Source organism: Lycorma delicatula, chromosome 11, assembly GCF_047948215.1.
Source record: "Lycorma delicatula isolate Av1 chromosome 11, ASM4794821v1, whole genome shotgun sequence".
Classification (NCBI taxonomy): domain Eukaryota; kingdom Metazoa; phylum Arthropoda; class Insecta; order Hemiptera; family Fulgoridae; genus Lycorma; species Lycorma delicatula.
In genome coordinates this window covers 17,241,869-17,269,446 of record NC_134465.1, presented here as the reverse complement: position 1 = coordinate 17,269,446, position 27,578 = coordinate 17,241,869, and the positions used below count along the sequence as shown (strand labels likewise).

The following is a 27,578-nucleotide window of genomic DNA, read 5'->3' as shown; positions in this document are numbered from 1 at the left end:
ACTGTGCCGCCGGCTACACGTATCTCCGCTTAGGCAGTATATAGAGCGCTAGCTCGTTTTTTTTTTATTTGATCGAATGTATCCATAGACTTTTTTTATGAATAATTTTCCGCTCTAGATTTTTGACAAGAATGATTTTTTCTGTAAAATCGATATTTAACGACCTACATCCAAAATGGTGAAAAAAATACACGGCTCTAAATTTTTATTTTTTTTTAATAAACGAATGTCGGAATGGTTGTAAGGCTGTTGACTTTTAGTATGTTAATCGAGGCATGTTCAGAGATCTTTTCCATTTGGTCTGATTGACAGGAAAACGTTGTCTCTACATTCAAGTTTTGAATCCAAACGCTCCACTCTAATACGTAATTATTTCAAGTTGTGCGGGAATGATGTCAAAATAATAAAAATATTACTAAAAAAAATCTGGACGAAGTTGAAGATTATGAAGACAACCCGAAGTCAAACGCGCGTCTACATTAAATGTGAAAAAATGCATTGATGACGTCACCATTATTTAATGCAGTAAATTAAGGAAGCCGACTCGCAGAACTGAAGCCTGTACCAAATTTTCAGAACACCAGGTAATGAAAGAGACGACAGAACAATGCAGAAGAATTTTTTAAAGTAGTTTAACTGAGAAGAGACATTAAAGTAATAGTACGCGTTTGTATTTTATTGACCTTAAGACTCGTTATTTTTATTTTTATTCTGTTTTATTTTTCATCTTTATTAATGTTGTAAGAATACAAAAACGATCGAATCATTTTTTAACTTAGTAATTTTTTATTGTAACTTTAATACTGCGTTAGAAATAAAATTCTGAAAGTTAATTCTTGATTTTTGTTATCGTGTATATATTCTCATTCTTTGTAGATATAGTTTGATATGACCATTTGGTCCCGGCCCCGAAGTGGGTTAACCAGAATCCACTGTGTATATATAAATGTGAACAGTTTCGAATAAAAATTTTAATTATCCCTAACATTTTTCTGGAAATATGGTAAAACATCGATAAAGCAGCGTCTTTATAAAATGTACATACATACATATATATATTCTAATGTGCACGCACGCACGCGCAAATATCAAGGTGTAGTGTTACTTTTGTACAGATTTAAATAATAGATCGTAGATACAGGTGTTTTTTGGTGGCTGGGTTTCAATTAACCGCAATCTCAAGAAACGGTCGACCTGAGACTGTACAAGAGTACTACACTTCATTTACACCCGTACATATCATCCTCATTCATCCTCTGAAGTAATACATGACGGTGATTCCCGAAGGATAAACAGGAAAGAAATAAACAAACGGATGGAAAGATTTGTTAAAGTAATAAAATGCCTTTCGAATGAAGAAATATTTTACCGATTGCTAACAGTTCTTTTGACTAAATAGTTCGGTAAAAATAGATGATGTTGATTGATTAAATGATTTAGCAGTTCATTTTTTTGATTTTTTGAAAGAACCCGAGAAATATATTTTTTTGTCCCGGTATAAGTTTGTATAGCGTATATTTTTATTAATTACGACAAAATTTAATATTTTGTCAAGACGCTGAAAAACATAAACGGTTACGGCTTGATTTTTTTAGTAGACAATAAATTTAATCAAATATAATTATTTGATATTGGATTTATAGTAAGCAGCTGTCATTCAGGAAGAAAAGAAACAAAATTACTTTTGTTTTAAGAGCTTTTATTTAATAAACATATTAAACTATATTTTCATCATAATTCTTATGTAAATAAACTTCTTCGATCGCTCATTATTTTTTCTATACCGGCTAAGATCTAAAAATTAATTATCTTTAAATCTTAGCCGTTTTCTGTTTTTTAGTTCATTAATTAATCGTTGTTATAATTTAACTGTATTTAATTATTTCCATAGTGGCCCAAACAAAACAAAATCTAATCGGGTGAGATATGGATTGTAAATTGAATGCTGGGATAAACTCCTAGCTTGATTATTCAACCGTTTGACGTATTAATTCTGCAGTGTTCGATTGAATATTATCCAGAATAAGAAGCAGTACTCTTTTTGTTTGTAAATAGTGTAATAATATTTTCTCCGTATTACTTTGTCCTTAATAGTACCACCTGAAAATGTCGTTATCATCGGCCTTTATAGGTCAATTGAGCAGCCTTTGTGGGCTACCTCTTTATTCGCCTTTATAGACGAATCTTTAGGTCTTGTATTTTTTCTCGGCTGGAAGACTGACGTGCTTTTTCGCTTGATTTAAAACCTCGTTGGATTTAGTTCTCATCAAAAGTCCTTTCGAAAAAAAAATGTATCTTGTTTGGTGAAGAAACATTACTTTCGATATCTATTCCGGCAAAGAATATACGATTTATTTTTTTGTTCGTGTCCTAGTTAAAGCCTTGATCGGTTATTCCTCTCGTTGTTAACACTTTCCCCCTCCGGTTTAGCCACCGGAATCACCGTATGGTTTTACTTCAGCGGATAATATGTATAAATATAAATGAAGTATAGTCTTGTACAGTCTCAGATCGACCGTTCCTGAGATGTGTGGATAATTAAAACCCGACCACCGATATTGACGATCTAGTATTAGATTCGTATAAAAGTAACTGTCTTTACTAGGATTTGAACTTTACAACTCTCGACTTCGAAATCGGCTGATTTGCGTTGTCGAGCTCACCACTAGACCGACCCGGCGGGATTAACGGTAACACTTACTGTGCCATTTTAAAACTTTTTTCCTGCTCCCCTGGGTCGGATCGGCATTTAAGCGATAGTCAACCCAGGGGGCGGATCTTTCACTCACCTCATTCACCTGCCTCAAATCACAGAGGCGGGGTAACCGGGGCCGGCTATGCCGTTTCCGGGCCCCGCCAAGACAGGGACCAGGTCTCTGTCTTTCTCTTGCTTTTTTTATACTTGTTGTTCCTTGCTCCAGTCACGAAACTGTATTTGTTTCCTCTGAAGAATTTCCCTGGCCAAACCGTCTATAGCATTCCATTCTACCACCGCTTGTATCGTTTAAAAACAATTTATTTAATTTAATGACCTTCTTAAAACAGTTTATAAAAATTTGATGTGGACACTACATGACTTCCTTGTACGCCCGTTAAATTACTTATACACATTTTTTTTACAATTAGAGGTTAATAACTATTAATAAATCAATATATTTAAGTTAAAAAAATGAAAAGGAAATTAAGTCGGATTTGAACCGATGTACCTTCTCCTTGTACGATCCAAATATTTCATTAATTAAAATTTTATTTGGCTATAACTTTGGAACCGACGAAAGTACCGCTTGTGATGTACAGTTTTTTTACGCTTTAAATATTATTCATTTATTTAATTCTACCGCTTAGCTGTGACGTTACAGGATAGCAGACAACCACAACAGCTTTACATGAGTGCTACACTAGCGCTCCTTTTGATGAGAGGGGGTACTATCGAAGAAGTATAACCGCTTAGCTGTTAGTTTATTTAGATCGTTTTTTGGGGTGGGGGTACGATTTTGCAATTTTTTTTAAATTTTTAACAAACGCGTAAGAAAAATAAGACCTTAATTAGGCGAAATCTCGAGATGCTGAGGGTGACCTCGTTCTACAGCCTTACGTCCTTGACCTTTTAAGTTGAAAATTGAATTGCATCAATACACCCCATATATAGAAGTAATCTAACAAAGTTTTGTCAAAATCGGTCCGGTAATTCTTAAGATATAATGAATGCAAGAGCCAACATACACACGTACCTACGAACATTAACATCCGTAAAGTTTTCATCAGGTTTATTGGATTTCTTAGGTGTGAAAACGTCTGCTGTTAGCGCTAGACGGGAAAGTAAAAATCGTTACTAGACAAACCTGGGGAACGCGAAGACAACCCACCGTCTGCTGACTGTTCTTCTGTAAAAGCCGTATGAACACATGCCCTGCTCACCAGCGTTGAAAAATATCGCCCTTATTATGCGATTACCAGAAAGAGCTTACCACACACCGATTTTTTCATCGTGAAGTGGACGCTCAAACATTCCTTAGGAGGATTTTCAGTTATCCAAAACACGGTGCACGGGAATTATAACATGACGGGTTAAATTAAACCGCGCCTTGTCTTGCATGAAATATAGCTTCGGGTCGTGTTGTGGAGTTTGAGAAACCGGTCCCAATAATTAAGACTTTTCGGTTTTTCTTTTCTTTTAAGTCGTTAACGCAAGAATCTCGCTGCAAGATTTATTGTAATAACTTACGTATAGAAAAAGATTTTTTAATACGCATTTAAGTTTCCATTACAGCAAATATTTTTTTTCTAAATGCAATTTAGAAAAAACACAACCGAAAAGTGAAACTATACTGCATTAAAACACGATCAGTTAGTTAATAACCGTCAAACAATAGATGAGAGTATAGTGGCGCTACTAGTTGCAGTGTTAAAGGGACCCTCAGATAATTCCAGTTCGGGAACGCCCAATTGTGTTTTACGCTGTATATACTCTATATTCGAATCCTGATCGGGCTTGGAATTTTTTTTACCGTTATAAATTTTCCATATGTTCCGATGTTAAAGACTGAAGTGTATGCGATCGGTCGCTTAAAAAAGATTATTTTCTCTTGAGATTTAAGAGTACTTGAAATTAAATGATATTTTTATCGAGAATTATCTATTCGTTTATATTATTTTCATAAAGATAAGACTAATTATGTACCGGTAATGATGATGTTTTTTTTTGTGAAAAATAATTACTTTATTCGAATAATTAATTGCATTGAATTTCGATATAATTTCCTTATTATACTAAACATGTAGTATTTATTTTAGTATGCGGAGAAATGATTTCTTCCTGATTATTATTTTTATTTTTTGTTAATGCAGGTTTGTTTAATGAAACCTGTGTAACCGGTAAATAGTCACTGTTTTTTGTTTTTTTTTAATAAAATATATTAATATATAGTATGTTAACACACGATAGAACTTATTTCCCGTACGGTTTTGCAATAAGTTCTTATTTATTTAACTACCGGCTTGTTCGTGTTTGTTGTTTAGTCTACTTCATTTCTCGTTAGACTACTTTTAAGTCTGCTTTTTTTTTGTAATAAAAAAGTAGGTTCGAAATTTACGTTATCATTATTTTTTTGATAACAGGTTTGTCGATAATAAAGTAATACGTAATAGTGGGTTATTCACACACGCGCGCGTTATTAATTATTATTCCAATATTGTTAGGTTTTTTGGGTTGTATTTATTATTATATAATAAATATAGTTTATATTTTAGAAATTATTTGAAATAACGTAATTTTTATCCGGGTTTTCCTCCGATAAATTGTATGTAAAATTAGTTATCTTTTTTTATGATATTTCATGAAGATTTCTGCCTAGAACAATAATCGAAGGAAAAATTCTTTTCCATATATATATATATATATATATATATATTGATTATTAAGGTATGGTTGTAAACTCTATACGTTGTTGTGGCATTCCTAAGGAAAACCGAATAAATACATTAGATGTACAGGTGTCGCATGAAACGAACTGACATTTGTTTTCACAATAATTCTTTAGGTTATGTTGACAGAAGTAACAGCAGTTGATGAATATTAGGTTATTTTTTTCTTTCCGAGTGCGCTGTTTCTGTATCGTTCAAGACTGATTGTTGAACAACGCATAAAGACCGCGTGTTGTTTTTTAATGAAACGAAAAATGTGGTGCTTACACAAAGACGTTTCATGCGTATTTTCAAACTCTGTGGTCGCTCTCTTTTAAAACAATACGTAAACTTTACGAAAAATGTAATATCGGTGGTCAGTGTTTGGGAGTAAGCGCGAAGGGCCTGCCGATATTCGTTTTCCATGTAATGTCAAAGCCGTCAGAGTAGCGTTGCTGAGGAGCCCGGGCAAATCAACAAGAAAAGCAGAAGCACAACTTGGGATTTCTAGGCGGTCTGTGCAGCGAATCTTCAAAACCGATTTACATTTCAATCGCTACAAAATAGCAGCGTCACCTGAATTAACGGTCGATAACAGACATCGAAGAATGGCATTCGCTGAACGGGCTGTGAACCTCGACGTAATTTTGAACGGTATTTGATTTTCAGATGAGGCGCATTTTCACCTAAACGAGGTTATTAATAAACAAAATGCGCGTTTTTGAGCTTCCGAAAATCCACACGCGCTTCTTGAAAAGGTGCATCACGAATTACGTTAAGCACCAAGAATTACGGTACGGACCTATATTTCAAATCACGGGGTAATAGGGCCATTCGCTTTTGAACAGAGCGAACAGTGAACCTTAGTTAAACGGGCTGCGTAATAATTTTGTTCCTCAGCTTCTTGCAAAAGGGTTTCTATTAGGAAACGAGTAATTCATGCAAGTAGGTACAAGACCGCACACAGCTAATGCCTTTTTAGTCTTTCTGCGCGGAAGTTTAAACGCAAATGTCATTTCAAACAGATTTCTTAATCGTTTTGCGTGTCGACATAACCGGCTCCCGTAAAGTCCTGATTTGAATGTGCGACTATTTTCTTTGGGTATTTCTAAAGAAAAAGATTTTCCCTAAACATCCTCGTACAGTGATGGAACCGAGAGTGCTGATCATCGAGGCGTGCAAAAAGATAACAGAAGATAAGTATCGTCGAGTTATTAACAACATAGGAGTTGGTGTTGAAGTTGCTGGTCGTATTGAGCACGTGATAAGCAAATATAGTAAACGCGTTGTACTTTACTTTTCTGTATTGCAAGTCAAATAAATATTTTTTAACGAAGCAAATGTTGGATAGTTTCGTTAAAATTAGGATCTAATTTTAAAATGTTATATAATATTGTTTTTCGTTAATCCGTCAAAGTTTATAACTTTATTTATAGAAAGCTAAATTAAGCGTTAAATAAAAGTGTATTGCGATAGATTTTTTGTATTAGAAGGGTACTTTATTTATTAAGAACAGGATTTCTGAAATATTAACCGATCTTTGTATCATCAAGAGGCTCGGCTGATAAATTTTGCACACTAGCGTGCTACACGGAGACAAATGGTACTATCGAGTCGGGAGTGGCAGTACATGATAGCTAAAATCCCCCTCTACAAATCTGCGATAATGCGTTGAAATTAGTTTACCGGTTGTTTCCAGTAGCAGTTAAAATGGAGTCGGGTACAGCCGATATGTCAACAGGGTTAAAACAGAGCGCAGTGCTATCGAATTTTTATCGGCAGGAAACGTGAATCTTACGAATATTTTTCATCGTTTAAAAGCGGTTTACGGTAGTGAAACTCTTGACAGGAGTATAAATAGGTGGGCGTTGAAATTTTGCGAATGTGAAGCGTCCTCAATTGTAGCTTGTAAAGCTACAATTGAGGACGCACCTCGCAGCGGACGACCGGTTTCTGTGACTGACGAGAAACATAGAAAGGAGGTGAACGATTTGTTTCAAACTGACCGGCGAATCACCCCCAGCAACGCATCCCTATTCAGTTAGCCGTACCTAAAGAACAAGTAGGCCATATTATCGAGCGATTGGGTTACCGTAAAATCCGTGCACGACGGGTACCGCGCAAACTCTCTGATGGCCCTCCGCAAGCTGAAGTTTGAGCCTATTCCACATCCGACAAACTCGCCGGATTTGGCGCCGTACGGCTTCCATTTCTTCCCTCACCTCAAGATGGATCTTAAAGGTAATCATTACACCCACCATAGACGATGAGGTGAAGGAAGCTGTGGCCGAGTAAGACCGCCAGAACTTTTTAGGGACTGAATGCAAAAACCTGTCACACGTTGGGAAAAGTGTATCGGTCTAAACGGGTATTATATTGAAAAATAAATACTGCATCTTGTAGCTAAGGTATTGTACTTTATTCGTGTCTTATTTCATTCCGATATCTGTTTTCATTTCTACGGTACCCATATACTTGCAAAATCTATCGGCCGAGCCTCGTACTATACGTAACTTTTAACGACTTCACTGGAGAAAAGTTGTGAAGTCGGAATTAGTCTACAGCTCAATGCCGTGAATGAAGATCTATTTGTTAAAGCGACGTGGTAAGAAGCTGAAATATTTTTTCTTGAAGAGCTAATTGTAAAATATATTAATTTACCAATAACCACCGGAATTGACATTGTACTGTTGACTCCTACGTAGAATTAAACCGGGTACTGAAAATCAGCCAGCTATTCAGTTTTCTTAATAGTAACTCGTGACACTATCGATATCGATTTACTATGACTACTACTTCTTCTTCTTCTCTCCTTAAAAATATAATTAAAAAAAATAGTCAAATAGACGCCAGCGCCAGTAAACTTTTAATTGTATTTTAAGAGTTTAAGAACCTTAAAATGTAGAAAAAACGATCCCAGAAGTCATAATATTTTCTTCAGCTTCAAAATCAAAAACCTTTTATGATGAAAATATAGTCAAAATGACAAACCTTAGCGGCCGAATAAAATTTGTCGCATAACTATAAATTTCCCATTTATTCTTTATTGGGAGAAATAATGTGTAGAAATTGTTTTATTTTTAGTTAAATATATTATTTTTTCAAATATTGTGACGATTTAAGATTTTTTCCCATATACTTTTTTCAATCGAAATATATTTTTATTTAAATAGTGGGGAGGGGTTAATACAAACCCATCCTAATGTCTTCAGTAATATAAACCTTTTTTTAAATAGATATTTAAGAACTTAATTTAAAAATAACAGTACCGGCAAAATTAAAGAAAAATGATTAAGCAGCAGCGCTGATTGACTTTAATGTTGAATTATTTTCTGCGCACTTAATAAAACGATGCTCTCACACCATTTGGAATTATTTGTATTTATTAATTCTAATTGACATGTAATCTCCATTTGTAGACTTGTAGCGATAAAAGGTCCGGAAATATCGTGGGGGGATTTTGTTTAAGGGGGAAAAAGGCTTACGAATTTTAAGATATAATAATATTGATAATATAATATTACAATTGTTAAAAATAAAATGGAATAAGGAAAAAATGAAGAATTAAATCTTTTTTTTATCGTAAAAAAAAAAATTAATTCATTTCAGGAAATATTGATAATTTCCTTTTTATTAAACCGGATGGTTTTGTAACTTTGTATTAACGTTATAAAAAAATCAAATTGTTAATAACTCGTGTATGACGTATATACTAAAGTGATATTAATTCAGTAAAGCGCGTGAATTACAAATAACTTTTCGTATTTATAATTTATTTTAAAGACTGTTTTGTGGTAAAATAGTTTCCCTTAACAAGAAGCTAAATCTTAATAATTACACTTTTTATCAGAAAAATTACGGATTTAAAAAAAAATAATTACATTTTCGTATTCAGCTTGTGATTTTCTCTCTCTCTCTCTCTCACTCTCTCTCTCTCTCTCTCTCTCTCTTGCTCGCTTTTTTCTTCTAATAAAGTGAACATCATTCTTGCCATTTTAACCTTCTTTGCATAAGCTACTACTTCCTACATCAAACGACTTTTATTATGAATGTAAATATCCGTTTTGTCATTAACATAATGTATAAAGTATTGACGTCATTTATTATAATTATATCTTTTTATTGTTTAAAAAGTTACTACTATTTCAAAGTATTTGAATTACGTTGATTGTTTTCCTGTTAGTTAAAATTTTACATTATTATTATCGTACACGTTATCGAATCGTATTTATAAATTATTATTTTATAGAATTTTATATTAATTGATTTTTGCCAGTTTAGTTTTTAATGCTACTGAAATTTGAAATTCTCCGTTCCTTTTTCACTGTTGGCGGATTTCCAAAGAATTTGTAGAAATAGCTACTGCGCTGGGTCAGATTTTCCAATTGTGGGGAAGTGGGTGAGAAAGGGACCGACGTTTCTTTACGTTTTGGAGTCTCCTGAACAAGACTCTGCATGTGTTTGCAGAATATGTATGTATGTAATAATGTTTTGAAAATTCAAAAATTTCATTAACATACCTAACTTATTATTTTAAGATTACTATCTCAAAATAATAATTGTAAAAACGAAAAGCAAACTCAATAATCTAATAATCTAACAGTTTACTTAAAGTTAACTTTGGCAGGATCCCGCATCATCAGTTTGTACATAATTTTATGATTATACGAAAGAAGAATTAAAACAAAATAAAACTTAAAGGACCTGTAAAGCCCTAACGATCGTAAAATTAGAATAACCATAATATCATTATCAGCTGGAATTATAAATAACAAAAACCAATATTTAATGGTTTTCACATTGGAATTATAGAAAATGTATAAAAAACAAAGAATTAAGTACCGTGATAGATTTACAAAAATACAACAAGAAAATAACAAAGAGCTTAAGAATTTTTTCTTACGATACAAATATACAAATAAAATAATAGAAAGAATTATTGATGTTTATGATAAATAAATAAAAATATAAAAACGCTTACAAACCAAATAACCATGATATAAAATATTTAAAGAATAATAATAAAAGCGATGGAGAAATTTTAAGTGGAATATACAAAATTAAGTGTAATGAATATAATAAAATCCTATGTCGGTTAAACTAACAATCCTTAAAAAAAATTCATGAAACATAACGCCCACAAAAACAAGAAAAGAGGTGTATGGTCGACCATCTGCTGCAGTATAAATGTAGTATCGCTGATTATAAAAATAGTCTAGAACCTTGTAACGAAATTAATGTACTCGAAAAATTTTACATGTATAAATTTAAAGAAAACATAAAAATGAGTAATCGACAGATGGTTTTTGATAATGACACTTTAATTTCGGTTTACTTCCTTATACGAAGTAGAGGAAGTATTGGGATCTCGAAAAATTCAGTTTTCAGATTTCAACGGAAATATCCATTTTGATCATCCCTGAATCCATTTTAACTAGTTTCGGCGTGACGTATGTACGTATCTTTCATAACTCAAAAACGATTAGCCGTAGGATGTTGAAATTTTGGATTTAGGACTGTTGTAACATCTAGTTATGCACTTCCCTTTTTGATTGCAATCGACTGAACCAAAAATGCCCAAAATTTGGATTTTGGACTTTTTCTTAACTTCAGTAATAGACCTTCATCGGCGAGCTTTTCAACGATATATCATAAGCGGTACTTATTTTCACCGGTTCCAGAGTTGTATCCAAATAAATTTTAATTAATGAAACATGTAGATCTTACAAGGGAAGGCACATCGGTTCGATTCAGACTTCATCTTTTCTTTTTTTAACTTTTTTTTTTAAATTTAAATATAATGATTTAATAATTATTAACCCGTGATTGTAAAAAACGTTTTACAATAAATAATTACTCAATAATAACAAAAAAAAAGAAAAAAATCAGACGTTATTACTGAAATAAAATTTTGTTTAATTTTAAAAATGTGTATATATAATTTAATAGACATTGTTACATAAGTGTGTATGTAAAAGATTTGATGAAACATCAGATTATTTATATTTAATATAATTGAAAATTATAATTTAGAATCGTATTATTTTTGGATTTTCTAGTTTAATTTTATCTACATTAAAGGTGACTACAGAGCGACTGAAAAATAGACCTTCACAAGAACAACATTAACACTGAGGCATACATGCGCGATCTTTGATAAATTACAAAAAATTCTTATCTTTTAGTTCATTACTCCTCTGATATAATCGAAGAGTATATTCTCCCTAAGTCGGAATCTATCATCATTTCGTTTATTTGTTTTTAATCGCCGTTTGGTTTGGTACAATTCTTCTGATCTTAATTTGCGTACACGTTCTCTAGTTTATAAATTTTCTCCCTCTTTATATTCATTATCCTATCAATCTTTTTATTCTTTCCTTGAACTTAACCGTTTCTTCTTCTTTATATTTATGGTCTCTTAATGTTTTTTATCCTTTCTTTGTTAGCGACATTTTCTTCCCGTTTATTTTTTTGTTTTGCAACATTTTCTTCCTTTCTTCGTGTTATCTTTCTTTTTCCTGTACGATTGTTTCTTTTTCATTTCTGATTATTCACCAAATAATCCGATAATAGTAACTGAATAATTTACACCGTAAAGTCAAAATTAACACTTTAACCGGTGTACAGGAGTTCACTAAACGGAATAAAATAATTATTATTAACTTTTATCTATACGACACACCAAAACTCTTAAAACTTTTGTTACTTACAGCAACTTACGAAGATAGAAATAATACTCTTCTAGTAATACGAGTAATAAAGGGACTTTATCCTAATATTTCATGTAAAATTGTTGAATTAATAATCGTATTATTATTAAACTAATATTTCAGTAATCTTGTAACTGTCCGCTTTATTAAAAAATTGGAGGATCGTATCTCACTCTCAAATAAGTTTAAATGAAGTGCAGAAAATATATGTGTATATGTAATTTAATAGGCATATGGTGGGGTATAAAATTATTGGGAATAGAGCCCTATTGATTTTCAAGCAAATCGGTTCACAGGAACCGTTGGAAGCAAAGAACCGGGACTATGAATACGTTTTCAAGGTTTACATGGAAGGGCGACGATTACATTTTTCAAAGCACCACCGATCAGGTGCAAAGTTTGTTTCCCAATTGTTCCAAAACATCAAGTTTGTAGCTCAAATCGGATTTTTGCGAGCACCGCCAGGTGCAAGCTAGTTTCGCTTTAACGCTTTAGTTTCGTAATAATCCAATATGTGATCTGATAAGAAGGAAAAAGGGTTTGCTGTCCAAAAAAAAATTTGACCTTTAAATTTTTGGATTTGTTGCGGGTGAATTTGAACCTTTTCTTTTTTGTGAGCACCTCTCCAAAACCACACAAATTTACGGGTAACAATAATTTATGAAAAATAAGAAGAAAAAGCAACATAAACAAACAAAATATAATGTATTTATCGGAATAATACAATGTATCTCGGATTATTGTAAAAGAATTCGTGATACTAACGTAACATGAAATAAAAAAAAAACACCGAAAGCAATAATATTTTAAAAAATTATTATAGCAGTGCAACATCCTTTCTTTCTTAACTAAAACCGGAAATCCGCCCTTCTGAGTACTTACAGCGACGTAGTTTTTAATATTGAAGTATAGACTTATCTTTTTTTTTCTTATACTACATATACTTTATTATTTTATAATAATTTAACTTACTCTAGATAGACATATTATATCTTACTTTACCTATAAGTTTTTTTTTGTTTGTCTATCGTTCTCGATAGACAAACAAAAAAAAAAAAAGAAAATAGAAAATCGGATGAAAGTTTTACTAAAGATTAGATCTAATCTTTAATCTCTGATTTTTATTTTATTTTTCATTTATTCGAAAGAAAATAGAAAACCGCGCTGTACACCGTATTTCCAAGCCCGATTCTACTAAATATCTCGTTTATTATAGACCGAATTGAGGAAAATTTGCAATCTTGTTCAGATTTTTTCACCTTTCTTCTCCCCTTTCGTGATCGAATTAAAAAAAAATCTAGAAATTTGATTTTAGATATTTACATGAAGATTACACTCACCAAAAATTAAAATATCTTCTTTTTTTTTACCGAGAAATAGGAAAAAAAGATAGCCGGGTTTCAAATAAATTATTATTTTTTCTTTTTCCTGTTTAGCCTCCGGTAACTACCGTTTAGATAATTCTTCAGAGGTTGAATGAGAATGATATGTATGAGTGTGAATGAAGTGTAGTCTTGTACATTCTCAGTTCGACCGTACCTGAGATGTGTGGTTAATTGAAACCCAGCCACCAAAGAACACCGGTATCCACGATCTAGTATTCAAGTCCGTGTATTCAAATAAATTATTATAATAAATGAATATAATAATCCACTTCTTTTTTTTTTGTCTTCAGTCATTTGACTGGTTTGATGCAGCTCTCCAAGATTCCCTATCTAGTGCTAGTCGTTTCATTTCAGTATACCCTCTACATCCTACATCCCTAACAATTTGTTTTACATATTCCAAACGTGGCCTGCCTACACAATTTTTCCCTTCTACTTGTCCTTCCAATATTAAAGCGACTATTCCAGGATGCCTTAGTATGTGGCCTATAAGTCTGTCTCTTCTTTTAACTATATTTTTCCAAATGCTTCTTTCTTCCACTTCTTCAGTATATACATATATATTTTTTTTGATAAAACCGTCCTTTTTTGCGTCAAAGCTTCTAAAAAGTTATCGGAGTATAATATATTTATAATATAATACATTTTATAGTATAAATATATACTAGTATAGTATAATATATTTTATTGTTTTCTAATTTTTGATTGTTTATTACCCGTAATTTGGACCATATTATTTTCATACAAACGTATATTTTATTAACTGTAATTTTCTGTGAAATATATTATATTGCAGTTCTATATAATACGATGCTTAAAATAAGGATATAAATTGCGGAGTACAGAACATAACTGCACTTATAATTGGTGTTTGCGGAACTAAACTTGTATTTTTATGTTCGTCCAGTATCCAATACGAAGGAAACACACACACACACACACACACATATATATATATATATATATATATATATATATATATATATATATATATACACACACACACATATATATATATATATATATATATATATATACACACACACACACACACACACAAATATACTATTGTAAAGGTAGGTAGTATAACAGGAAATACATGGTACAGTAATTTGTGACGTCAGACGTTCCAGGTCGTTGACCTTGTCAAGGTCACGGACGCTGGCCTTGACAATAACTTCCTATCCCTACCATAAGTTGTCTTCCATGCCCGGTTCTATCTCCACCTTACATTACAAATGTAAGTTGAAGATGTGTGCGCATATATATACAATTTATCGTTGCGTGTGGTGTTTTTTTTTGTATGCGTGTTTATTATATTTAGACGTTTAATTTTATTATTAAATAAGTGATTTAATATAATGTTGACTAGTTTTAATGTGGTTTTTCTTCCTTGTACATTAGATTTTATCTAATAAAAGTTAATCTGATAATATCTATTATTATTTTTTTTTAGTTTTATATTAAAATGTACTAAAAAAGTTGTGTTATCCGTAAAAGTTTGAACATTTCAATGAAAAGTTAATTAATAATTAATAAATTTCAGCTACTCAGGATGTTTTTTTTTGTGAAATAAAGATATGCTCCATTAAATCTTTTGTTATATTTTTTTTTACAGGAATGAAGTTGGTACCTAGCAGAATGTTACCGCCGCAGAGCCCTGGTTTGCCAGTATTTTCATCATCAGATCTTTTATGGAGATATCCGCCATTGAGTTTACCAACAACTCCCACATATCCATCTTTAGACTTCAGAACGCAATTACCTGTTGCTTTAGGTAATTTTAGATTTTTTTTGAAGTATTATACTACTAGTTTAAGTAATATAAAATAATATACGAAGTAAACTTCATAAATTACTTAAACTATTACGTAATGTATGGAGTTTTGTTAATATATGGAATTAATTTTATTTTGAATTCTTGACGCGATACTAAATCTCATCCAGAACTTTTCTCTTGAAACATTTGAATCTTTTATTAAAATTGTGTGATAATTATCTTAATTGTAGAAGTTTTTTCGATGTTAACATAACTTTGATATATTTCACAGCAATTTTTCCAACTTTGAAACTCCCCTCTCAAAAAAAAAAAAGAAAGTATATTAATTTAAGAGCGTTTTACTTATTCATATAATTAAAAATAAATCCTCTAAACATTGAACTACAGGAATTGTAAAAAAAAATAACTCTCTTAACAATTAGTAAATATAATATAATGTAGTTGTCAGACTTAAGAAACGCTATTGTTTCTAGTAGAACTATTCGGGTCAATGATTTATAAAGATTGTTATATAAAATAATATCAAAGAAATCTCTTAGGCTTGAAATTGCTTCCTTAAAAATGACATCACAACAGTTTTAATTTTTTCTTGTTGGAAAATCAGGGATGGCAGAATGCTTTTATATAGTTGTATATATTTAACAAAAGGAGATTTTTTACTTCATAAAAAATATTGAAAAAGAATACCTTTGTATTAACTGAAATAAAAAAAAAAGAAAACTTTGTTCAGCATTAACAAAAAAATATGTAATATTACTGCTAATTTTATTTGAGTTATTTACCCTATCTTAATAAATTCAATTACAAACAGTAAGATAACAGAGTTGATGTTAACTACACATAAAGTTGAAAATTGTACAAATGTTGTCTTTAAACAGTGTTTCCGGTTATACGACATACAACATTTAATAAAGAATTGTATTGTTTATTAAAATAAATTTGAAAACGAAAACATACTCCAAAAACAGTTTACAAAAATGTTTGATTAAATTAAACTTTTTGTTTTTTTAATCATCGGTAGACATTACAGAAAAAAATTAAAAAAAAGCAAGTATCTTTGCAGGAATTTTGGGGGAATAAAAAAAATAACAGTTATCACTCTAGGTAATTCAAATAAAATGTTTAAATTCAGTTTCAAATCATCTAAATTTCTAAATCTAACAGATGCTCACCATGGCTCCAATATATCATTTAATCTCTACAAAATCTGTGAAGCAGTAAGTGATTTATGGAGTAACTACAATGATGACAACTATTATCATTATTTTATGAAGCATGTATGGGGTAATATACAATTATGAATTTTTTGCAGCGCTACTGGGTTTTATGCTTGCTTAAGAGATGTTATGGCTGAGCTTTATTTTATCCTGATCTTAGTTATGAGAAACATGTATAGTTTGGTTTGAATTAATGTAGAAAATAATGATCTTTTTATTAAGCTATCTCTACCTAATACAGCAATATCGGTTGAATAATAATTCTTAAGTTTTAACAGATCCAGACGTAGATTAGGTTAGATTTTATGAGGAATAAGGAGGCTTTGCTTTGGCTAGCAAGTACCGTGACAGTCATATTTATTTTTTGTGTGACACTCCCACAGTTAGGAAACAGGTAGATAACTGTTAACCATTTTAATTGATATATAGAGCCGCTGTAAGAAGTGGTTAGCCTATTTGTTATTGAAGAAGTTATTATCATTATGATTCAGATTATAACTAAGATAATATTTGACCTAATTTACACGATGCTAATCCAACAAAAAAATTAGGTATGGGGAAATATCAATCCAAAGTTGTGGCTACAATCAGGATTTTATCCTAGATCTGACTCTAAGGTAATTCAGAATAGAGTTTATATTTAGGATTAATTCTCTTTAACCAGTATCTGTAATGTTTAGAAGTAATGCTACATTCCAGTTTTATACTCCTGCAAAAACTATACTTTTCAAAGTAGTACAAGATGGTATTACACTTTGTCATAGAAACATTTTAAAGTTGTTCTGGTTAAAAGTAACCGATCTACTGATCATTTAGATTTTATAATCTAAAAATTTCTGCAATTTTCTTAGAAGTATATGAAGTCTCAAATGAAGGAATTTATTTTATAGAATGTGATTCATGCTTGTTTTACTACCCGCGTAATAGCTCATATGTGTCAGAGGTATTAAAAATAATAATGAAATTTTAAATAATTATGGTTATTTGTAACGTTTTTTCTTCTTTTTTTTTCAGGAAATGATCCATGGCAGTGGTCCAGAGAAGATGTCGTATCATTTCTTAGATGGTGTGAATTTGAATTTGATTTACCGCAGTTTGATATGGATATGTTTCAAATGAATGGTAATATTGTGGTTTTAGTTTTTTGTTAAAATAGTTTAAAATCTAAAATAGTTAATTTGGTTATGGTATTTAAAAAAAAAAACATTTTTTAACAATAGAGTTATGATTTTTAAAAATCAGTTAGTTTTGATAAAACATCATCGGTCAGTTTTGGTAAATTTTAATTGTAAAATTAGAATTTAATTTTTCACTGTGAACAAAATAAAATACATGTTTGGCAATTGCAGGATGAAATAATTTAGAAAATTACACCTTTGTAACAGAATATAATTATTTTTATTAGAACTGATTTACTTTATCGCTTACTTACTGCTTCTATTAAAACAAAATCCCTTTTAACTTTTTAGCCATTAAATATATAGAAATGAAATTTGTCAACTGTTCCTACCATGAAATTATTTTTGCAGTTTGAGGACATTGCACCTCAAGCATCCAGCTTTAAATTTTGTAAAATATTGTTTTGATGAAGCAGACAAAAGTACTGAATGAAGATAAATAAAGGTTGTAAGTGCTAGAAAAAATTAATTTTTAATAAACCAATTATTCAACAGTTGTTTTACCGAGTTTTATATTTATATATATCGGGTGTCCTATACCACCATCCAGCCCTTCTAAAATTAAAAGAAGTGATTTTTCTGGAAAATGAAAAAAAATTTGATCACTAAGTCAGGGATGCTCTACTTTTTGGTCATATTGCCGACTTCCGGTTTCAACTGGAAGTGGGCTTACTAGACCGGAAGTTGATTTCTTTTAACGGGACCTGGTTTTCCATCAAGTGCTATCTTTAACATCTAAATAACCTTTGAACTTTACTTACTCCTGAATTGCGTTCAAAAACTTTTTTAAGTACCAAAAACTTGATTTTTACCAAACAAAAATTTGCAATAGTATAGCGTACAGTAGATTAATAATAAGTACTACATTCCATCGCAAAAAAAAAAAAAAAACAATCCTGTCAAAATAATCTAGTTCTGGTCAAGACTGGAAATTAATAAGCTCACCGTTCAATAGAATGCACATGGTTTACAATAAAATTATCTTTTCTTTTTGTCATTACCGAGGAGTTGAAAAGATTTAGAAAAAATTTAGGACCAGTTAAAGGTCATTTTAGGAATAAAGAAGACACTTTTGAGAAAAATATTACAAATACTTTGTGCTTATAATGCAATTCTATAGTAAAAAAGTATTTCCCATTAGAAAAATGAAAATCTGGTCTCGCTAACCCACTTCCGGTCATAACTGGAAGCTGATATGATCACCAAATGCGAAAATATAAGTTCTTCACAATTATAAATTTTTATTGGTTTTGTAAAAATCAAGTTTTTTGTATTTAAAAGTGTTTTTGAAAGGAATTCAGGACCAAAGTTTGAAGATCATTTAGAGGTTAATGATGGCACTTCTTGGAAAAATGTTTTGTATAAAACTTTTATCTTTGTCCCTAGAATCCAAATTCGTGCTGAAAATATGTGTCTCATTTAAAAAAAATTAACTTTCCAGTTTAGTTAGCCCACTCCTGGTTGAAACCAGAAGTGGACAATATGCCCAAAAGGTAGTGTCCCTGACTTGATTTTTTGGCATTTTACAGAAAAATTACTTCCTTAAAGTTTAGGAGGGGTGGAGAAGTAGACTTTGACACCTGATAATATACTCATATAATGTTATACATATTCTTATTATTTTTTACTATTAATTTTTATTATCATCTTATCGTACATTTGTCATACGAATATTTTTTCCTAACTCTTTCTGTTCAAAGGTTCTGGTGTATACAAAATGACTTGCAAATTGTGTCGTAGTATATTCACTGGCCAAATAATAAATTTTAAAAACAGGTACAAACAACATGTAGCTGCTGTAAGATTGAATCAGCCAGAAAAATCAAATTATTCACATCATATTTTGAACAAAGGACATGAATATAATTGATAAAACAAAAAAGATAATAAATGCTACATATAGCATAATAAGAATGCATAATAAGAAAGCATAATACATAATAAGAATGCTCGGGAAGGTTTACTAATATATAAAAACAAAAATAACTCTGTTCAAAACTCATAATTGAACAAATAAATTTTGAATCTGATAACAAGTTTTCTGCATTGGCAATAAAAGACAAAAATTAGTAGAATTTTTTAATCGGTTCAGGCCAAAATTTAGACAAGATAACAGCAATTTTGCTTGCTTTCTGTGAATATATACTTTAATATGTAATATTGTAGCATGATGTTATGTTTTTTTTTTGTGTGTAAGACTGACAAAATGTGATGAGGATAATTTTCATTCCCTGTTAATGCTGATCGATGCCCGAAATAATTAGCTAAAACAAATTGATGTGCACACCAGATGACTTCCTTGTACACCTACTAAATTACATATAAACATTTTTTTTTTTACAATTAGAGGTTAATATTTATTAATAAATCAATATATTTAAATAAAAAAAGGAAATGGATTTGAAGTGGATGTGCCTTTCCCTTATATGACCCAAATATTTCTTTAATTAAAATTTTATTTGGCTCTAACTCTGGGACCCGATAAAAATAAGTACCACTTATGATAAATCACTGAAAAGCTTTATCACTGATGGCTGATTACTGTAGTTAAGAAAAAGTCCAAAATCCATTTTTTTTTTTGGATTTCAGGCTTTTTTGGACACTTTTGGTCCATCAATTGCAATCAAAAGGGGAAGTGCACAGCTAGATTACAACAGTGCTAAAGCCAAAATTTCAACATTCTACGGCTAATCATTTTTCACTTATGTGAGATACATATGTATGTACAGACATCACGCCAAAACTAGTCAAAATGGTATCAGGGATGGTGAAAATGGATATTTCCATTGAAATCTGAAAACCAAAATTTTTCACGATCGCATGTATCGTAAAATGAAATAAAAAATATATGTGTTTCTAGTAAAAGAATTATTTATATATATGAACAATTTATTAATTGACAAATATAACATAAAGTAGTTAAAGATATTACCTGCTACAAATAAACAGTAATTCGGTTCTATATAATTGCTGTGTTACATGCTTTTAAACAGACTGCTAAATATCAAGGCTGGATTTTTTAATATATATTTTAAATCTACACAGCTCATTTATTAATTACTTAATATAAAAATTTAAATTTTGCAAATTTTATTATTTTTTTTCAGCCTTGTGTCAGATTATATATATATAGCTCCTGATAAAAATTGAATGTCGTTTATTTTTTTTTAATTTAAAAACTAAATCAAAGGAAATGATTTTGAAATTAATTTTTTAATTAAAAGAAATTTGATATTAAAAGATTGCTTAAAAGAATTTTATTTTGATTTAATTTTTACCTGGGAGAGGCAATTAATAATCTAAGATTTCTTCAAGGGAAATTACGTAAAAATATTTTAGACTTCTCTTACATGGAAGTAAGATAAAGAATGGTTTCGCAAACCTTCTCTCAATATGTGCTTACATGATTAATAGATAACGATCAAAATATATTTTTAAGTATTTAATTTTGAGAACATTTTATGTTAAATAGAAATTTATACAAATTAAAAAAAAAATTGTTAATGTTTATTTTGTCAGTCTTAAGAAGAAGAAAAGATGCATTTATTGTTACAGTTAGGCTATGCATATCTAAAATAAAAATAAAGATTTGCAGTATTTGTTATTAAGATGAAAATAATAAGCATATAAGATCAAGACTTCATTAAATTATAATGTTGGAATAGTAAAATATTTGAATTAAAACTTATGAAATTTGTATTTGTTTTGGTTCATTATTTTGAATTAATATAACTTATACTTCACCTGTAACATCAATTAAAGCTATTATGGTGTAAAAAGCAAAAAATTCCTTTTGTCAGTAAAATGAAAATCTTTCTTCATAACTTGTTAGTAGTTCTGTCATGTATTCATATTTTTAATTACATTAATCTATTTGTTTTAACAGGTAAAGCACTTTGTTTATTAACAAAATCGGATTTGGCGGAGCGTATACCAGGATCTGGAGATATAGTTCATAATGTACTACAAATGTTAATGCGTTACGTTGGACATCGTGGTGGACGAAGTACATTACCGAGTAGTCCACTAACGCCTCACTTTCCACTTACACCTTCATGGGCAGCTGCACCCCCAGCCATTGATTTTCCAAATGTGACTAACCATAATAGTTCTGTAAATCTTAGTCCTGCACCTTCAGTTGACAGCCAATCTGGTAGTAGCCCGAGACATGCTGCAACCGATTCACCATCTAACTTTCCTGGTTATAATAGTGAGTATATTACTACAGTATTTTAATTATTAGAATTAAAAATTAAAGTTCTGATGTAACATTAATGTTTTTAAAAATAAAAAAATTAATTCAAGACCGTTTTGAGATTCAAATTAATATCGATGTAGTATAGTTTTAGTATTTCAGAATTTTTATTTTTTGTGATGGATCTTCTTTTCAATCATATGTCATTAATAATACTTATTTTTTCCATAAAAGAAAATTAAAGCTATTTACTTTTCTGAGAGCCAGACTGGATAACATGTCATAAGTGTAGCTCCTACATACATGGTTAATAACTATATTATATATTTATTACACTCTTCTTTCAACTTCTTTTTGTTTTAAAATTATAATTAAAACATTTTTTCATATCTACACAAAACAAACTTTTCAAATATGTAGCATACAGAAATAAATTTAAAAATTCATCGGTTAAATCTTGATAAAGTACGGATGCATACCGGTGAGCATGTTCTATCCATTTGCAAATTTTTTTTCTCTCTCCTCTCTTCTGCATCCGTTTAAAAATCTACTTAAATTTCCCTCTTAGAGTAACATGTATTTTTTTTTTTATAAAAAATGTGTGTTGTAGAAAACATTCTACATTGCTTTCACATATATATGAATCTTAAAAAAGTTTTTGAAGAGCTAAAGCATTCTGAAAATAGTAAATAAGATAGAAGTGAAACAAGAGGCAGAGGTTAAGTTACATTTTATTTTTTGTTGTAATTAAAATTAAATTAACACTTTATTAGTTTGATAAGAGATTGCAAATCTAATTTTAATTATTGATTAATTCTTGGTAATACCTAAAGATGAACTAGATAAAATCGATTTTATAAAAACTTGTTTGTTTTCTCACAGTAATTTTATTCTTATTCTATGTGTAATGGATAATCATGTATCTTAGTATTCTGTTAAATGTAACTGATTATAATAGTAACTTACTTTAAATTTAGTTTTAAGTCAAATTGTAAATAACATTTTGCTAACAGAAAACCGTAAATGATGGCATTGTCAATGTAAACATAATGGCAATGTCTATTTTTAAAAAAATAAAGAGCATAATATTATGGCTCTATACTGTAAATTAGAAGTCTTAGTTGCACCTCTGATGAAAATATTAAAATTATTAGTCTGTATTAATATCACTTAGATATATTTAGCGTTCATTTATTCCTTCTTCTTTTAAAATTAAACTTCTCTCCTAGCAGTGAATCTTAATTTTTTCTCCTTGGATTATTACTCTGTTCTGAAATGTTCCATTTAATCCTTGTGTGTACTATATTCTACTTTATATTTACTCATATTAATTTATTTTTATATATACAGGTTATGGGAGCAGTCAAAGTAATGGTGGAAGTACTGGCAGCAATCAATCGGATTCAGATTTAGAAGAAAGTGTTAGCCCTCATAGTCCAAATTTGGGACCTACGCCACCAACACAGACCCCTACAAGTCCACCAGCTCATTCACCTCTTCCATTACCGAAATTGGGACAATATTTTTTCCCATCTGAACCTACAACTGAACATAACACAAGTATGTATCAATTTCAAAAAAAAATTATATCATAAAAATTCTTATCGCTGGATAAAGATGAAAAAGTCAATAGCAGTTATGATTTTACTTTATTTTTACTATCTTATAATTTTTTTAAATTTCTTATACTATATATGACAAAATTTGCGCCTGCCTTCACAATATATTTGTCAGTTTTGATAGATTCTATCGATCCAGAAATTTAGATAATATGCATGGTAAACAAAATCTTTTTTGTTACTTCCAAAGTTATATATATTATTGCAACCATTCTCACAAAAAGATGTGAGCGTTTGTAATTTGTGTTTGGGCACATCAGTGTTATCTGATGATTGCAACTGCTTTACAATAATGAACAGTTTTTTATTTTGCTTAAATGTTTGCTGAATAAAGAACAAAGATGAAAAAGAGCCGACTGACAAATTACGTATATAGTATTATCTAAATTTTAATATTGGTTTGACAAACATTTGGATTTTAGTTTAACCCTAGATTGAATTTTTAATTTTCTAATAAAATTAGTAATTCAAATCTTTAAATAATACTCTTTTACAATTTTACAGTACCTAAGATTATAATTGTTTTGTGATGAATAATCAAATTCCACTTCTACTCATTCCTCATCAAAGTTTAGGAAGCTCAGTTGATGTATAGGCTGGTATTATGCCTGTGGCATAGGTATGTCAGTTGCCATACCTATAGTTTTGTACTATAACCTGTTGTACACTATTTCCTTTACTGAATTATTAACTACTTCAGATACCCCACATAGAATATTCTGCACCTATCTGTTTACACTCTTTAAATGTTGATGGTTATTATATACATAACTTTTTTATTTCACGTGTAATTTTTAGCATCTCTTAATTATGAGTCTGAATTTGAGTTGTTCCTCTAATTATAAAATAACATGAAAATTAATAGTTTATCTGATAAACCATATACGAGGGCTATTCAGAAAGGAACCTTTTGGAATTTGAAAAAACCAAGTACAAGAAAAACTTTTTATTATATACATGTGAAAGACGGACTAAAATACTGCTTTTCAACATAATCACCATACAAATTCAGGCACTTATCATAGCAGTGGACAAGCTTTGAAATTCCTGTGTCATAGAATTCTGCCGCCTGTGATCTCAACCACTCGGTGACACACCCATCTTGCACAAAATTTGTGGTAGCCTAGCTTATGTGAAACAATTTCAAACAATAAGGTCTGTGAAACTTGTGGGAAACATAGAGAAAGCTCAGTTATTGTGAAACGGCGGTTTTCACTAATCTTTTCGTCAACTTTGGAGACCAGATCGTCGGTCACAATGCTCGGACGTCCACTCTTCTCTTTATCATGAACGTTTGTTCGGCCATTTTTTAACTGAATGCACCACTTCCTGACAGAACTTTCACTCATTACGTTGTTCCCGTACACTTCATGGGGAACACAGTTCCCGATGAATTTCTGCTGGTTTTAAGTTTTTTGCCAACAAAAAACGAATCGCAGACCGCAACTCACAACTGGTGGGATTTTCAATTGCAGCACACATTTCAAATTTGTATATATAAAAAACTGGCAGTGCGGAGATGTTCCCGTTGTCACGGCTGGACGCTGACTGAGGTGCCGAGCATGAGCACACTAATATATACACGATTGGCGTGCGCCTGGCGGCGTCAGGTGGAAACGTTCCTTACTTTCTGAATAGCCCTCGTACAAACATTTAAAAGTTATTGTAAGCATTTAATATTTTTTTATTTTAATTCATGAGCTCTTAATAACAGTTAATTTTTTTTTTCATTCTTGCAGATGGAAGACTATTATGGGACTTTTTACAACAGTTGTTGAATGACAGTCAACAACGTTATACAGCATATATTGCGTGGAAAAATAGAGAAGCTGGTGTTTTTAAAATAGTTGATCCTCCGGGTTTAGCAAAATTATGGGGAATACAAAAGAATCATTTATCAATGAATTATGATAAAATGTCAAGAGCATTACGTTATTACTACCGCGTTAATATACTGAGAAAAGTACAGGGTGAACGACATTGCTATCAGTAAGTTAATTTTTATGATTTATTCTTCACAGATTTGTCGATTAATTATTTATTATTAATTAGTAATTAATTATTTATTATCATCAACATAAGTATTCAGTTTTTTGACCAATAGAAAGCCATCTTATTTCAGGATTCTCGCTTTATTACTGGTTAAATATACTGAAGTACAATTTCAGATATTTGAAAATATTCATGTGTATTAGCTTTTAAACACCGAGTTTTGTGTATATTATTCTAAGTCGAAAATATTACTTATTATTAAAGTTGACCGATGTTTACTTCCTATTGGTCTATCACTATTTGTAGCAATTGCTCTGAACCCACTAATTCTTAAATAATTGGTCTCTCTCTTCCACCCTCCTTCTCCTTCTTTTTTCCGTGCATATTGATTTCTTCATTTCTTTCTATTCTAATTTTTTATGCACAAGATAGATATACTGATGCAACTTATTTCAGTTTGGGGTTTATTATCTTCATCTTCTTTTGCAAATTTCCTCGTATATTAACTTTTACAATGAGTTTAACCAACCCTATCTGTTGTGATATATGACCAATCGTACTTATTCTTTATTTATCTGATTTTGTTAATTTTTTTATGAGATCTTAACCATTTTCGTGTCCTACCAATACAGTAGAAAACATAATTCCTACCTCATTTTTGACAACTGGTCTATCCTAACATTTTTGTTTAAAAAAAAGACAAAGATATTTTTGGTTAAAAACTGAAACTGCTTTGACTTTCAGTTATTCTTTGAAATACAATAAGATATATTGTATTTTCTGATATTTTTAACTCTTTCCGTAGATTCTAACTATGCAAGCATTTATTCTCTTTTCCAATTATATTACTTATTTGGCATGCACAGCAAATTATTCAGAGGTCAAGATTATTTCTCTATTGATATGAAACTAAATTGTTTTTTTTTTTTTTTGGTTTTGTATTATTTTACTTGTATACATAGATTTAAAAAGTCTGTTTGGATTTTTTTATTTAGTTGCAAAAGTTTTTTTTATATATTTAATTGAGAAAGGTAAAATATATCAAACAATTGATGAAAAATTAATGCCCTTGCCAGTAACGCAAGTAAATAATTGATCTGGTACATCCTTATCTATATTCTCAGTTTTCTGTAGTTAAGTTATCTAAAATAAAATATTTATAACTTATTTTAAGTTATAGTCAAAAGGAATCCATTTTTATAAATTTATTTTGCATAATGTTTGTTTTATACGTAAACTAAAAATAATAGATAAAAGGCTGGATTTGTTTTATTTCTAACTTTTCTGGGGTTTATCTTTTACATACTTGTTATTGAAGTCTAATGTTTTAAAACTATAAATAGCTTTACATTTTTGTATGGGGGTTGTCCGTAATAAAAGAGATAATGGCTGTGTAAATAAAAGCTATTTTTCATTTAATGACAATAAAACTAACGCTACAATTTAACATAATTCTTGGTTATGTTTAGGCACTTGACCCATCTTTCTGTGAGTTTTCTTTTACCATTATTAAAAACTTGTTCACCTAGGTGTCTAAGCCATTCTTTTATCACATTCTTTACCCGCTCATTACTACCAAACTTGAGGCCATATAACAATTTTTTGAGAACCAAACAAAGAAAAAAATCTGATGGTGCGAGAGTGGGACTGTAAGATAGATGTGGCAATATCTGCCGACCCGACTTTAGAATAGCCTCCCATCTTTTGAGCAGTACAGGATCAGGAGTTATGCAGAAGAATTATGCCTTTTTAGAGAGAACCAGAACATTTCTTCCTTATTGTGGGCTTCACTTTATTTTGTAAAATGTCACAATAATAATCGTGTTTGATTGTACGTTGTTCTTCCAAATAATCACAATAAATTAGTCTTATATAGCCCCAAAACACCATTAGCATTATTTTATTGGCTGATGTATAGGTAGGTTTTGAATTTTTCCTCGTGTGGGGAATAAAAAAATTCTGTTTCCAATTCTGATTTTAACATTCTACATACTGATGATATTCAGATTTTAGCTCAAAATGATGAATCCAAGTTCTGTACGAGTTATTGTGCAGTTTAAATAAAAAATGATTACCTCTCACTAAAAACTGTTGTTTTA

General features: G+C 30.5%; 1 protein-coding gene across 2 annotated transcripts in view; it reads left to right on the top strand.

The window, feature by feature from the left end:
- The window catches only part of LOC142332351 (ets DNA-binding protein pokkuri-like), a 109,312-nt gene that overhangs the window by 79,647 nt on the left and 2,087 nt on the right, over positions 1 to 27,578 (top strand). For both annotated transcript variants that reach the window (XM_075378755.1, XM_075378756.1), the window contains exons 2-6: positions 15,117 to 15,275; positions 17,510 to 17,617; positions 21,560 to 21,883; positions 23,219 to 23,428; positions 25,227 to 25,476. In XM_075378755.1, the coding sequence (XP_075234870.1) occupies positions 15,117 to 15,275; positions 17,510 to 17,617; positions 21,560 to 21,883; positions 23,219 to 23,428; positions 25,227 to 25,476 (1,051 nt within the window). The remainder of the gene's footprint in view (positions 1 to 15,116; positions 15,276 to 17,509; positions 17,618 to 21,559; positions 21,884 to 23,218; positions 23,429 to 25,226; positions 25,477 to 27,578) is intronic.